At 42.9% G+C, this 12,866-nt stretch overlaps 3 protein-coding genes across 8 annotated transcripts; all 3 read left to right on the forward strand.

Annotated features, from left to right (window-relative positions):
* Positions 1–317: 317 nt before the first annotated feature.
* Positions 318–4,763, forward strand: srsf2b (serine and arginine rich splicing factor 2b). Of its 4 annotated transcripts, XR_015090260.1 has the most exons (5): positions 318–1,000; positions 2,121–2,406; positions 3,243–3,296; positions 3,569–3,649; positions 3,757–4,763. XR_015090260.1 is itself a non-coding variant. In XM_086056895.1 (3 exons), exons 1-2 carry the CDS (start codon positions 618–620, stop codon positions 2,389–2,391), a joined length of 654 nt encoding a protein of 217 aa, XP_085913021.1. In that variant the 5' UTR covers positions 324–617; the 3' UTR covers positions 2,392–2,406; positions 3,243–3,736. The 4 variants fall into 4 exon arrangements, 1 of the variants encoding a protein (XP_085913021.1); XR_015090259.1 differs by lacking the exon at positions 3,757–4,763 and having other exon boundaries at positions 3,569–3,736; XR_015090258.1 differs by having other exon boundaries at positions 324–1,000; positions 3,243–3,649.
* Positions 4,764–5,073: 310 nt separating this feature from the next.
* Positions 5,074–7,667, forward strand: eif1 (eukaryotic translation initiation factor 1). The gene is made up of 4 exons (XM_086056910.1): positions 5,074–5,303; positions 5,977–6,140; positions 7,083–7,184; positions 7,256–7,667. Exons 1-4 carry the CDS (start codon positions 5,273–5,275, stop codon positions 7,298–7,300), a joined length of 342 nt encoding a protein of 113 aa, XP_085913036.1. The 5' UTR covers positions 5,074–5,272; the 3' UTR covers positions 7,301–7,667.
* A 1,309-nt stretch (positions 7,668–8,976) lies between these two features.
* LOC147134162 (uncharacterized) lies at positions 8,977–11,965 on the forward strand. Of its 3 annotated transcripts, none has more exons than XM_086056913.1 (6): positions 8,977–9,475; positions 10,126–10,249; positions 10,331–10,371; positions 11,030–11,140; positions 11,213–11,350; positions 11,580–11,965. In XM_086056913.1, exons 3-6 carry the CDS (start codon positions 10,366–10,368, stop codon positions 11,664–11,666), a joined length of 342 nt encoding a protein of 113 aa, XP_085913039.1. In that variant the 5' UTR covers positions 8,977–9,475; positions 10,126–10,249; positions 10,331–10,365; the 3' UTR covers positions 11,667–11,965. The 3 variants fall into 3 exon arrangements, with proteins under 3 accessions (XP_085913039.1, XP_085913038.1, XP_085913037.1); XM_086056912.1 differs by lacking the exon at positions 10,126–10,249 and having other exon boundaries at positions 8,977–9,223; positions 9,302–9,475; XM_086056911.1 differs by lacking the exon at positions 10,126–10,249.
* Positions 11,966–12,866: the final 901 nt, after the last annotated feature.

The following is a 12,866-nucleotide window of genomic DNA, read 5'->3' on the forward strand; positions in this document are numbered from 1 at the left end:
AACCGCGGCAGATTTTTTTCAAGCAATTGCTTTTTATGACTTTTTTTACAGTACACATTTTTACAGTACACAGGCAAAAGTTGCATGCCTTTAGTGTAGTAAAACGTCGCACCACAACATGTACAGGTCTACTGGTAGTTATGAGCATAATCAATAGAAGAAAGGGCAGATAGCGTCCCCAACTAAGCTGCAGTAATCGTGTTTGTTCCCACGGAGCATAGATAATATATATATATGGATGTGACTATTGTTGGATGCAATCTGCATGTGTTGCTGTATCTATCTATCTTTCCTGGTTTTCTCTGGCGCTCCGGAGCACTAGGTGGCAGTCTCGCTGCATGTGGCTGGCTAGAACCCACTAGCGGAAGAAGAAGGCGAGGAGAAGAAGAAGGCTCTCGAGGGCGGCAGCGAGCCATTTTGTATCGAGCGTAGTTTTGGGGGAAAAAGTGCTCTCTTGAGAAGATCGCGTTCTAGAGAAAAAACCAAAACAAAATCAAAATCAATATCTTTCGGCCAGATTTAACGCTGAGTGAGAAGACCACCACCAGTGAGCTGGGCGTGATTCGTTTTTTGTTTTTTCTCAGGAAGGCGAACAGCACTCAGCGGGCGGCAGCACCATGAGTTACGGAAGGCCTCCGCCTGACGTCGACGGCATGACTTCCCTCAAAGTGGACAACCTGACGTACCGCACCACGCCGGAGACCCTGCGGCACGTCTTCGAGAAATACGGCCGCGTCGGGGACGTGTACATCCCGCGAGACCGCTACTCCAAGGACAGCCGCGGCTTCGCCTTCGTCCGCTTCCACGATAAGCGGGACGCGGAAGACGCCATGGACGCCATGGACGGCGCGCTACTGGACGGACGCGAGCTTCGGGTCCAGATGGCTCGCTACGGTAGACCCCCGGATTCGCATTACAGCGGCGGACGTCGAGGAAGCGGGGGCGGAGGAGGAGGAGGCCCACCACGGAGGTACGGCGGCTCCGGTCGCCGAAGCAGAAGGTAAGACAAAAAAAAATGGAGCAAGCGGAGAACGCTTTGTCTGGCAGAGCGTGGCCCACGGTGATCGCGCAGAGAAGAAAGTGTGTTTTTGGTGCTCCATTATACACTTCGCCTCAGTTAAATATTTCTTTAACCGCTCAAGTATTTTACAAATTAGTGGTTAGGGGGACAAAGAGGTCTGCTTATTTTCGGGTTTCCCTACTAATGCATGGACACCAACGTAGCGAGTACTAATGACAAGGTTGCACATGCCCCGATATTTCAAAGTTTGATACTTTCCATTGGAACAAATAAGATAACCCAGGAATCCTCAGAATGGAAGGTTGTCTTAAATATACGGCAGGGGTTTGAGACCAGAGGTGCAACAATTAATCGAATAGTCGACAACTACCGTTAATTTATGGTGAAATTAAGCAACAGTTGTTGTAATTTTAAAATAAATGTAGAGGTCCTGTTGATCCTAAAATGGTCTATAAACTCTTATTTCAGCCTCTCCACAGTAAATAGTCTTTGATTTGTGTCGTCCTCCATGAAAGCAGACTATCTTTGACAATTTATAGTAATAAACCATGAATTTACAAAACGGAATGTTACATCCATTTGTCCATTTTCTGCATTGCTCCAGGTGCCCCAATTTACTTTACAAGTTTTTTTTTTTTTTTTTTTAATTGGTGGGGGGGCAAACTGACATTTGAGTTATGCGCAACGTTCGGATGTGCGCATCTTAGGGGCGATCAAAAACTAGCTATGCCATTGTGTGTGTGGCAAGGAGAGCTATTTCTGCCTACGACAAAATGTTTCTGCTTGAATCTTACTTTTCCATTAAACTACTCTCAATTTCCATGGAAAGGAAAAAAAAGTTCCTGCTTAACTTCCCATGGAATTTTACGACAAATGTGTTTGAATCAAAAAATAGGTTTTGATTCAAAAGATGTAAGTGTATCGAACCAAAATGTTTCACTAAAATGTACTGAGATACTGATTGAGTCGTCTTTTATTAGTGAGATGCACACCCCTAAATTTTACCCGCAGAAATGTCACCAAGTTGCAACGCTAATCAACAAGTTATGTGATTGTGGCTAAAAAATTGACAATGAATACATCAACGTTCTTCCTGCAGCCCCCGACCCAGAAGACGCAGCAGGTCCCGCTCTCGTTCCCGCTCTCGCTCCCGAAGCCGCTCCCGTTACAGCCGCTCCCGCTCCAGGTCCTACTCCAGATCCAAGTCCCGCTCTCCTCGGAACAAGAAGTCCAATGCCAAGTCCCGCTCCAGGTCCCGCTCCAGGTCTGCCAGCCGCTCCGTCTCCCCTCCGAAAAGAGGCTCCGGGTCCGGGTCCAGATCTAAAAGCCCGCCCAAGTCAGCCGCCGAGAATGGAGGAGACTCGCCCTAATTGGCAGCGACCCGGGTGAGAAATTTACCTTACATATCTACAATGAATGTGAGACTTATCAACATTGAATGCACCTTTTAATTGGAATGTGAACAGGTAAGCCAAGTAAATATACAGGTAAATGCAGCTTGTAAGTGTGTTTATTTATTAAGGGGAAAACAAACTAGTTAAAGCTACCTGGCTCTGTGTGGAAAACGTACTTACCGGTAGTCCCAAAACCTAAGAAGTGGTTGGCCACCCCCTTTAGCAGCAACAATTTAAATTAAGTGTTTTCTACAACTGCCAATGAATCGTTCACATCTCTGCGGAGAGATTTTTTTGGTCCACTCTCCCTTGCACAATTGCTTTCATTCAGCAACACTGATGGGTTTTGGAGCATGGGTGACCCTGTTAAAGGCACCCCATCACAGCATTTCTATCAGATTGAATTCCGGAATTTAACTAGGACACTCCAAAAGTTTAAAAAAAAAAAAAAAAAAAAAATTTAGCCATTCTAAAGTGGACTTGCTGGTGTGTTTTGAATTGTTGTCCTACTGCAGAACCCAATTGCATTTCAGCTTGAGTTCACCAATTTAGAGCCAAACATTTTCTCTCTGGATTTTCTGGAAAAGAGCAGATTTCATGGTTCCATCAAGTGCCTTTGTCTCGGCACTGTGTGCATCGATCGTATTGAATTGATTCAAATTGAATCGCATGATGAAGAATCAAAGTCATTGTCCCATTGTATAAGTATCAATTTTCTGATCAATAACCTTTTAATTTACTGCCAATTAAGTTCATTGTCGTGTAGCTTTTTAAACTTTAGTCCTAACCTGCTTGTTTCTTTTCTTGTGCTTTTTTTCTGCTTTCAGGTGAAGGACGGATGATGTTGTTCCAGGACAAGAAGCCGCTTGCTCCTGGACAAGGTTGTCCTTGCGGCTTCTGCGTCTTTTTTGGTTTCTGCGTCTTTTCGTTATGATTTTAAACCTTTGCTCTCGAGTGGGCTGGTGTTGCAAGGAAAGTTTTTTTTTTTTTTTTCTCTGTACTGCGGTTTCTAGCGAGTGGCTTTACGACAAGGACTCGGGAAGCTCCCATTCAGGAGTCGGTGTGATTTCATGTTTAAAGCGAAACATGTTGTAGTCAGCTGTTACCACCATAAATGTTTTTTTATTTTCAATATTTTGTCTTTGTGCACTAGGCGCAGTTGTGTAGCAGTTGTTGCTAAGGTGTTGCTGTGTGTTGCTGGTGCCCTCAGCGCTGCAGTATTCTTCCCTCAGCGGTACGCTCGCGACGCCCCTCTTGTACATTCAGCTGTTTTTATTTTTTTTCCCATGTGACTTTCATTAAAGATTCTCTCTACATTGTCTTTTTTATGACATGTTTTAGGTTTTTTACTTGAACTGACTGGAGCTATGCAGCTGCAGCCTTCTGGAAGCGCCACAGAACCATGTTGGTCGTCTTTTAATAAACTGCTACTGTATTACAAGCTTAAGCAGCCATCACTTAAAGGTGTCAACACCATTTGGAAATAAAAATGAGCACTTCTTGCTGCTGTGGGGCGGAATCCTCGCATCTCAAAAATGAAATCAAAGAATTGCCATCTTGCACGGCTGCATTCATGACAGTAGTGTACCTCGCGGATTACTATCAGACGTTAACACCTGCCAACTTGCAAAATATGGGTGAATTTCAGCAGTCACTCTCACTGACTACTTTGGCGAGTTGAAATGTTTATGTACGTACGTTCGGGAAGCCTTTTGCTGATGGTCACTACTGTGGAGAACACAGGCAATGCGGTGGAGCTATGTGGTGAAAATTGTAAGTTATTCAAAGACCTGGAGAGAAAATGAACGCAGAAACCTGATGAGACGAGGAAAGAAGAGACAAAAAAGACCGTTTTTAATGAGAAGACGAAGGTAGGTCGAGAATAGGTTGTCTACAATGACCCAGAAGTGTCATGAAAATGTAATGTCCGTAGGGCGTAAGGGGTGAATCACGACTGAATAAGTGAAGATGGCGGGTTCATGACAGGACAGCGTTGCAGTGAAGTCTGGCTGAGTTTGTGCAAGGCCATTTGGCAGCATACTGCTTTGCTTTACCAGGACTATATAAGGATGTTCGTGTAAGTATTAGATTTTACAAACAAAACTCCAAACTCAAGTTCCTAACAGTATTCAAATTTGTCTTTTCCAGAGTGAGAGAAAAGTACTGTACTTATACAATTAAAACAGGGCTAAGGTGTTAATGTTTTATGTTTGAGGTTGAAAGAAAAAAATAAAACCTTGTTCAAGAGATAATCTTTACACACTGACACTACTGTATCAGAGCTGAATACTTGGTAATGGCCTGTACCATTATGCATTTATGAAATAAACACCTCACGACATCAGGAATTACTTGTGACGTTACTTTGAAATGTCCTTCTGTGGTGGATTACTTCGGAAAGTCCCCACACTTCCAGCCACTGGTTAACTCCCATCCGACCTTGCTTTTTTAAATGTTTCGTTTACTATTTGTATTTTGGCCACCGCGCTGGCGCTGCCATGAACTAAAGTAATCCAAAATTACGTCTTTTGTGTGTAACGTCAGCTTTTGCCTGAAGCGACATCCGATAGGAGTCGCTCCTCTGATTCGTCAGTTTTCCCGTTACGTGACAGACGTGATGACGTTTATGGGCGGGGCTATAAAGGCTTGTTTTTCTTGCGGTTCGCCATCACCGGACTCCATTTTGAGGCAGCTTGTGTGGCAGCACCGAGCGGAAAAAAGAGAAAGCTACGCTTAGCCCTTCGTCGTCGTCCTTTCTTTAGGCCCGAACTCTACTAACACGACCCGAACTCACTTAGCCGACGAAGCAACGCTCGCGAACCAAGTTATTATCCGAAAGGAAAGCAAATCTTATCGTATGTCCGCTATCCAGAACCTCCAAACTTATGGTGAGTATTTGGGAGCGCCAGGGTGGGGGAAGGGCAAGAGATATTTTTTTCGCCGCATATGTTCAATAACGTTGATTATTGATTTTGTCGTACACGATTAGATTTGGGGTGACGCTAATTTATAAAATGATGAAAATTATTAATGGCCCAGGGCGGGTGGTAAAATTGAACGGTGATTAGCAGATTAGCTGGCCTGAGCTAATGGTCAACGCGGCCGCCATTTAGCCCTCAGAAAGCTAACAGCCTGTTAGCTTTTTATTCCTGACGTTTGTTTTTCCCCGTTTTTATAAACAATTACAATTTTACAACATATTTCACATTATTGAAGTAACAATTTAGAATACCAGCAAAGTTACCAGGAGGATATGAAATAATTATTCAATTATGACGTTTACTCCTTCCACTCGATGAACTTCGGCTTCGTCTGTCCACCCGCTTTGTCTTCACTTTGTGCTGTAAATCACGATGCGGATGTCATACGTGGCCTGTTAAATTTTAGTAGCTCCTCCAAACTGAAAGCGTTAAATCTAGTGAAGTGTCTGTGCGCGCGCATGCGCAGACACTGCGTAATTTGACCTTTGAGTTAGGATCCCCGAGCGAGTCGTGGGGTTTGGATGATCCGGTGGTGATGAACCCGCGTGTGAGCTGAGTTTGTTTGTATTTATACTCTCAGACCCCTTTGCTGATGCAACTAAGGGTGATGACTGCCTCCCAACTGGGAAAGAAGACTACATCCACATAAGAATCCAACAGCGGAACGGCAGGAAGACCCTCACGACTGTCCAGGGCATCGCCGCCGAGTATGACAAGAAGAAGCTAGTCAAGGCCTTCAAGAAGGTCCGAGCCTGCCTGTCACTTGGCGCACATTTGTTGCTTTAGATTAGATTAAACTTTGTTTGGCACCAGTACAAGGAAATGATGTATGACTGAATGACATATTGCATAGTTAACAATTTAACTTTAATAGCACTGTGGTTGTCAAACTTAAAATTCCTGATGTTGTACAACAAGGCAGAAGTTTTATGCCTACAAAGTATATTTAAAGTAACCTTATGGACGTGTTTAACACTAGAGGATCCGTGTGTCACTAATGGTAGCACATTTTTACATGACTCAGTCCCCGCAATTCATGGTGGCTTGGGACTGAGCGCTTCCACGGTCAGTGAAAATTGGCAAGTAATCGATGCCCATCCCTAAAAGGATAATTGTCTATAGATGCAGCAAAGCGCTCAGTGAAACTCACTTCAACATATATCAATTAGGTTATTTTTATGGATGTACATCCCTACCAAGTATAAAAACAATACAAAGTACAAAATATGAATATGAAATTAGCCTAAAGTATTTTGGGGTGCAAATCCATCACTGGCGAGAGGTGACAAAAATGCAAAAAAGCAGCGGCCCTAGAACAGACCCTTGCAGAACACCAACGGAGCAGTCTAAATGGGGGGTCTTGACATCTACTGTTACAAATGTGGTATACTATACTAATAGATTCATATTCCTTGAACATTTGGGTGGCATGAGTAGAGAAATTTAAGCGTTAACCTACACACAAATACTTGCCGATCAACTGTGTCAAATGATTTCTTTATATTGAAAAAAAAAAAACACTTTAGTCCGGGAGATCATGGATTTAAAAAAAAAAAAAAAGTTGTTCCCACTGAACATTGTTCCAATTATACAACAAAGAGTTTTTCAGCAAATATTTCTGGCTTTAGTGTATGTCTGATAGGTGAACTCAATTTGTGTATGATTGTTTGCCACTTGACCCAACAGAAGTTTGCTTGCAATGGGACCGTGATCGAGCACCCGGAGTATGGTGAAGTGATCCAACTTCAGGGAGATCAGCGCAAGCACATTTGCCAGTTCCTCATTGAAGTGAGTCGTCTTACTCCTCCAGTCTCTGTTTGACACCTCAGAGCTCACTCACCGTCTTGTCCTTGTTGTAGATTGACCTGGCCAAGGAGGAGCAGCTCAAAGTCCACGGCTTCTAGACGCTACCGGCAGCCCCCCCCCTCATCCGGAAGACCATCATTATCCCCAACCCTTCCCTTCATGTGCTGCTGTCGCTCTTAGTCCCCCCCCCAAGCTCCTACTAGCTAAGGTGAACAAGCTGTTCTAAAATGGGACTGTGTACCGCCACTGTCGCCCTCCTCCACCTGGGGGCAGACTTGCCGCGGCAGCGTAGGCTCGCTGAGACTCCACACAACATCCGCGATGAATGGTGATGACGTCTACATGAGCTTCCTCCTTCCCTCGGTTATTTCCTTTATTTTTTTCCTTTTTAGGTCTCTGTGCCACTCTGAGGAGGCACTTTTTGTTTTGTACTTTAAGGTGTTTCAATAAAATGATGCGTCTCCATATGCTGTCGAGTGGTAATTGGTTGGGAAGGAATGCTAATAGAGGCTGGTGACATAGTTTATGCTAAATGGAAGGATTTGACTTTGTGGTTTTGCAGTCATTTGCCCTCAGGCTCATGTTCTCTGTGGATGACCTAGTTAAGAACTGGTTGTGATTCACATACTTGAAAACAAATTAGAAGCAGTTGATGCCCCTTGCTGTTAATACCTGGGTTTCTTTTGCTTTATTTCCTTAAATGCAATCAATCAAATGTACTGCGTTTTCAATAGTAAGCTCAATAAAATGTCTACAGGTATTTCAAAGATTTGTGCAACTGTCATCAGAAGCAGATGGCGTATGCTCTCAGTCCAGGTGAAGACCCAAACAATACATTTAAATTTAACCATGAGCTACATTTTAATTTAACCATGAGCTATCCTATTGAGATTAAAGTCCTTTTTCAAGGGAGAGCAGCTAGAAAGTCCCTTTTCAAGGGAGAGGAGCTAGCACAAAATAGTTGCATATTTCCAGAGATATGGCTTGAGTTGACAATCACAAGTGCATATTGTGCAATTGGTCTCCCAAAAGCGGGATTTAGAAGTGATGAAATAAATTCAGTTAAGATTCCAGTGTTTTTGTAGTATGACCCATTTATAAGGAGCAGAAAAAACAAAGGTGCAACAAATCATCCTGTGACCAAGGAGTCAGCATTTCGCAGAATAATTAAGGTACACGTATGAAGGTAGTAGTCCCAATATTGCCTTTTAAATCAAATCATCCTAGTACTTAGGGGTCACCAAGCACCGCACGTCAGCAGATAGCCCCCAAGGACCACATGAGTAGCCAACGGGCTTGTTCTAAAAGTCGCTGGTGTGATTTCCTAACAATGGTGTCGAAGCGATCAATTGAAAATCTAAACATTTGCTGAGTTTATAGAAATAAAGCCTTATGTGTTGATCTTTGTTTCCTAGCCTTTTAAATCATACATTGTTGACATTTATTTTGTGAACTCTAACATGAGCAGTATCTTCATAAGATTAATGTAGTGTTACTTTGAGCAAATTTGTTATTTCACAATTGTGTATCAAACTGGTACCCCCTCGCAATCTCAATTTCAAAAGGTTTGTAACCGCGTAGTAAAGTACTAGTGAGTGTTCTCTTACGTTTACTAATGACAAGTATACATTTTTTTTTCCACTGAAACTATTTGACCCTGTTTTGAAGTTCTTTCTATTCCCGTTTATATTGTGTAAAGATCTGCATGCTAAGCAAATCAGGTGTACAGTAAATACCTGTCAATTTTTGTCGTTCGCCTCTTTTGAGCCTTCTCGCGAGCCGTCGGTCTCCAAGGCAACGCCTTTGCTGCCATTGTTTTTTTTGCTTGTGGAACGGCAAAGCACACGACAATCTTCTCCCACGTCTCTCATTTCTCTTTTTGTCCATGCTGCCTTTGGACCTTTTCTTTCTTTCTTTTTTTCCCTCTTTTTTTAAGGAAGCTTCAGGCTCGTCCGTCTGCTAAAATGGAGCTGAAGCTCAATTTCGTCTCCTGCTAGCGTAAAAACGAAAACGATGATCAAGTAAATAAATTGGAGTTGTGCCTCGACCGACGTTTGCGTACGAATGTTAACAATGGATTGCGCTCCATTTTCTTGTAGTTTGACGTCATAGCGGACAGGCGACTTATGTATGATTTGACAACAACATTGCCACAAGGACGAAGAAGAAAAGAGACTGACGTCAGTCCACAAGAAGAAAAACAAAAAGCAAAAAGAAGCTGCTTGCTCCTCAACCTCAACATCAACTTTTCTTCAATAAGATCTTGACAACAGGTAAGCACGTATCTTGGGATTGGAAACCCCTCCCTCTCCACGATTGATCAATGATCCTATTCCACATAATTGGGACCAAAATTATTATTTATGTACTATATATAATGTATTTTTTATCAACTGCTAGTGACAAGCACAATAATTAAAAGCTATTCCACTTGATGGAAACAATGGACTTGGTCGCCTCGGGGTGGGTGCATTATGACTGTGAGCCCATATAAATGTAAGAAAAATGCTTGCAATATCACGATGTTATTTAAAGTGAAGACAATGTGTTAGTTTTGCTATTTTAGCAAGAAACATGAAGCCAACACATGATTTGCCTTCATGGGCCACATAAAATTATGTGGCGGGCCGGATCTGGGCCCCGGGCCTTCAATTTTGACACCTGTGATCTCGACAAACAAGCATTCGTACTTGTGGCCAATTTGTTGATATTCAGTGGAACAAATCTTTTTGAAAAATCTACTTGAGCACGGGGACAACATGTAAATTCCTCACAGGAAGGCCAGTGCCCAGATTCGAACCTCCAACCACAGGTGTGGGGCAGATGTGCTCACCACTCACCCACTTTGCTGCCAGCACTCACAGAAAATGACACATTATGATGCTTTTGTTTGATGGGACTTATGAACTTATTTTCTTCTGAGCTAAATTAGCTGAGTGACAGTAGCTCTGAGTGGTAGCCATGGCAACCCAGGAGCTTCTAGAGACTTCCCTCCAAAATTCTCCTGACATCAGAGAGCACACAAGCAATCACGTGAATCGATAAATGTAAGCAGGGGAAGCCAAAATGGCGGACGTTTGATAATGACAATAATTTGTGTTTTGTGTTGTTTTGTTTTGTGACTGCAGGCAACCCGGACACATGACCTTTGTGCTGGCTGAGAATGAGCGTAAGGAAAAAATTTTATTACAATCATAAGTTTATTCATATGGTCCTTTTAAAACCGGTGTTTACAAAGTGCTTTGAAAGAACTGGAAAGCATCCACGAAACTAGAGGCGCAACAGCTACGCGATTTTCACATTCATCAAAAACTGTTTATCAGTTATGGGCCTAACCAGTAACTGAATCATAATACTCTAAGGGCATGAAAATTCAAAATTGTGCTTTAATCCAATTAATCTATCAAGTGAAAAAAAATCGATAGATTAATTGATTGATTAATCAAATAATTATTAGTTACAGCCCTATACGAAACAACGATTGATTGACAACTAGTTGATGAGCAAATTAATCGACAAATAATTTGGATAATCAGTAAAGAGACATAGTTTAACTTGAAATTCTTCATTTTCTGCACTGCCAATGGAAAATAATGTCCTGTTTTTCAATAATTGGATGGAAATATTTTTTTTTTATCTGATTCATCGATTATAAAAAAGATAGACGGATTAATGTGTTATTAAAATAACTGTTCCTTGCAGCCCTATTAAAACCCCAAACTAGGGCGGTTGATGTTGGTTGCGTAAAACAAAAACAAAAAAAGATGTCCCATCAAGACGAGCCCATGTCAAGTCAGCACGACGCCTCTTTTGATCTTCCCGCTCAGGTTGTTCCTCTTTTGGGTTTGGCCGTCCCGCTGCCCGCCATCATTATGGCGGGCGTCGCGCTCTACATACTGGTGCTGGCCCTCGTCCTCTGGATTCGATTCTGCCTCAAGGTGTGTGGCGGCCGCCCGCAAACAAACACAGGAGCTAGCAAAGCGAGCAAGGTGTTGCGGTTTGTGTTGAAGGAGCGCTGTCCGTCGGCGTGCGGCTCGTGCTGTCCCAGCTTCTCCGTGTGGGATCGCTGCTTCCGACTGGCGCAGTCGTGCGACTGTCGGTTGCCGACGCTGCGCTCGTGTCTGATGGACGTCGGATCGCCGCCCTCGGTGAGAGGCCGCGCAAAAACGCCATGTTATTCTCATCAGATTTCAGCATTTTGCCTTGACAGAACACATCTTTATTTTGGAGTTTTCTTTGCTAAACAAATACAACTCTGTCACAACATTACTACTTGTTTTCTCTCCAAAATATGAATTTTACTTTTGCATTCCGAGTTCTGTATGTTCCACACACACGGAGGTGACTGAAGAGGGTGCCGGCTGTTTGTGTTTGCAGTGCTCCAAGTGGGACTGCGCGTGCACGTGTCAGCCCCCCGAGTGCGAGTCGTGCAACTGTCTGTGCTTCGAGATCCGCATCAAGTAGCCGCGCACCGCACTCCAAACACACCAGACGTTTTCAAGAGCATCATTCAACACAGTTGGACTCAACGCCGCACGGCAAAGAACATTTACAGCTCAACACTGCAAAGGACGTTTTAGCTGAAGTGAACTGAACAGCAGAACGCGTTGACGTGCCATTTTGGTCTTTATTTGCGTGAAAGGATGTTCCCGAGCTCAGGAAGTCCTGCTGACGGCCTCACGACAGCTTGTCTTCTTTGACACTTGGAGCACAAAAAAAGTTTTTTATTTTTGTACTTTTCAGACATTAAACACTGAAATGTTGAAAAACGTGGCTCCTTTTTTTTTGTTTGTTTGAGCAGATTCAAGTCAAGTTTACTTGAATAGGCCTTAATCACAAAAGAGCCTCAAAGGGCTTCACAGGCCCACCGTTGATAAATATTAGCAGTATCCCATCCCATTACAGTATATCAAAGTGGACGCCAAGTGCCCAAAAATGGAAACAAGATAGCTTCAGGTTATGAGTGGCGGGGGTGTGAACAGGGACAGCGGAGATTTTTTTTTTCTTGCTGATTGTGTTGAAGTGTGCAAAGTAGAATGGAGATTCAGGAAGTGCCCGTTACATTCAAAATTGTTACATTTTGAACTTTATTGTTTCCGCAGGTATTTGATACTAATTTCTAGTGCAACACATTTTTATTGCTTAATTGTTGAGGCAAATAAAGAAAAAGTGATACAGTATTCTACAAGGAGGTTGCAACGACTAACTGTGACCAGCAGAGGGCAGCGTTAGCTGCTTGGCGTCCAATGCCGTCCATGACCGAAGGGAAGAAGAGCCACACACAAGGCGGACTCCGAGGCGGGAGAGAACGTTGAGAATAAAACAGGAGATTTTGTATGCTACAGGTACGTAAATTGAGTTAGAATATAATATATTGACGAATGTATATGTTTCATAATAGTGTGTGTTATACATTGACATGAAAATTGTGTATAATTATGTTAAAGGCTCAGAACGAAAGTTCGTGGTTGGTGGGGATGACCAATTAGTTACCCTAGCAATGGCGGTACAACGTTTATGGTACATATGAGGTGTTTTCTTTGAATGCAGGTACTGTAGGTTGATTTTGAAACATTGTTATCACATTCTAGAGCGAATGTACGGTCCATTTGGACGTTGCAAAAGCATTTCTTTTAACCTGAAGTATGTGCAAATATATAGCCG

Source organism: Filicampus tigris, chromosome 16, assembly GCF_054856515.1.
Source record: "Filicampus tigris isolate MCC_2025a chromosome 16, RoL_Ftig_1.0, whole genome shotgun sequence".
Classification (NCBI taxonomy): Eukaryota; Metazoa; Chordata; class Actinopteri; order Syngnathiformes; family Syngnathidae; genus Filicampus; species Filicampus tigris.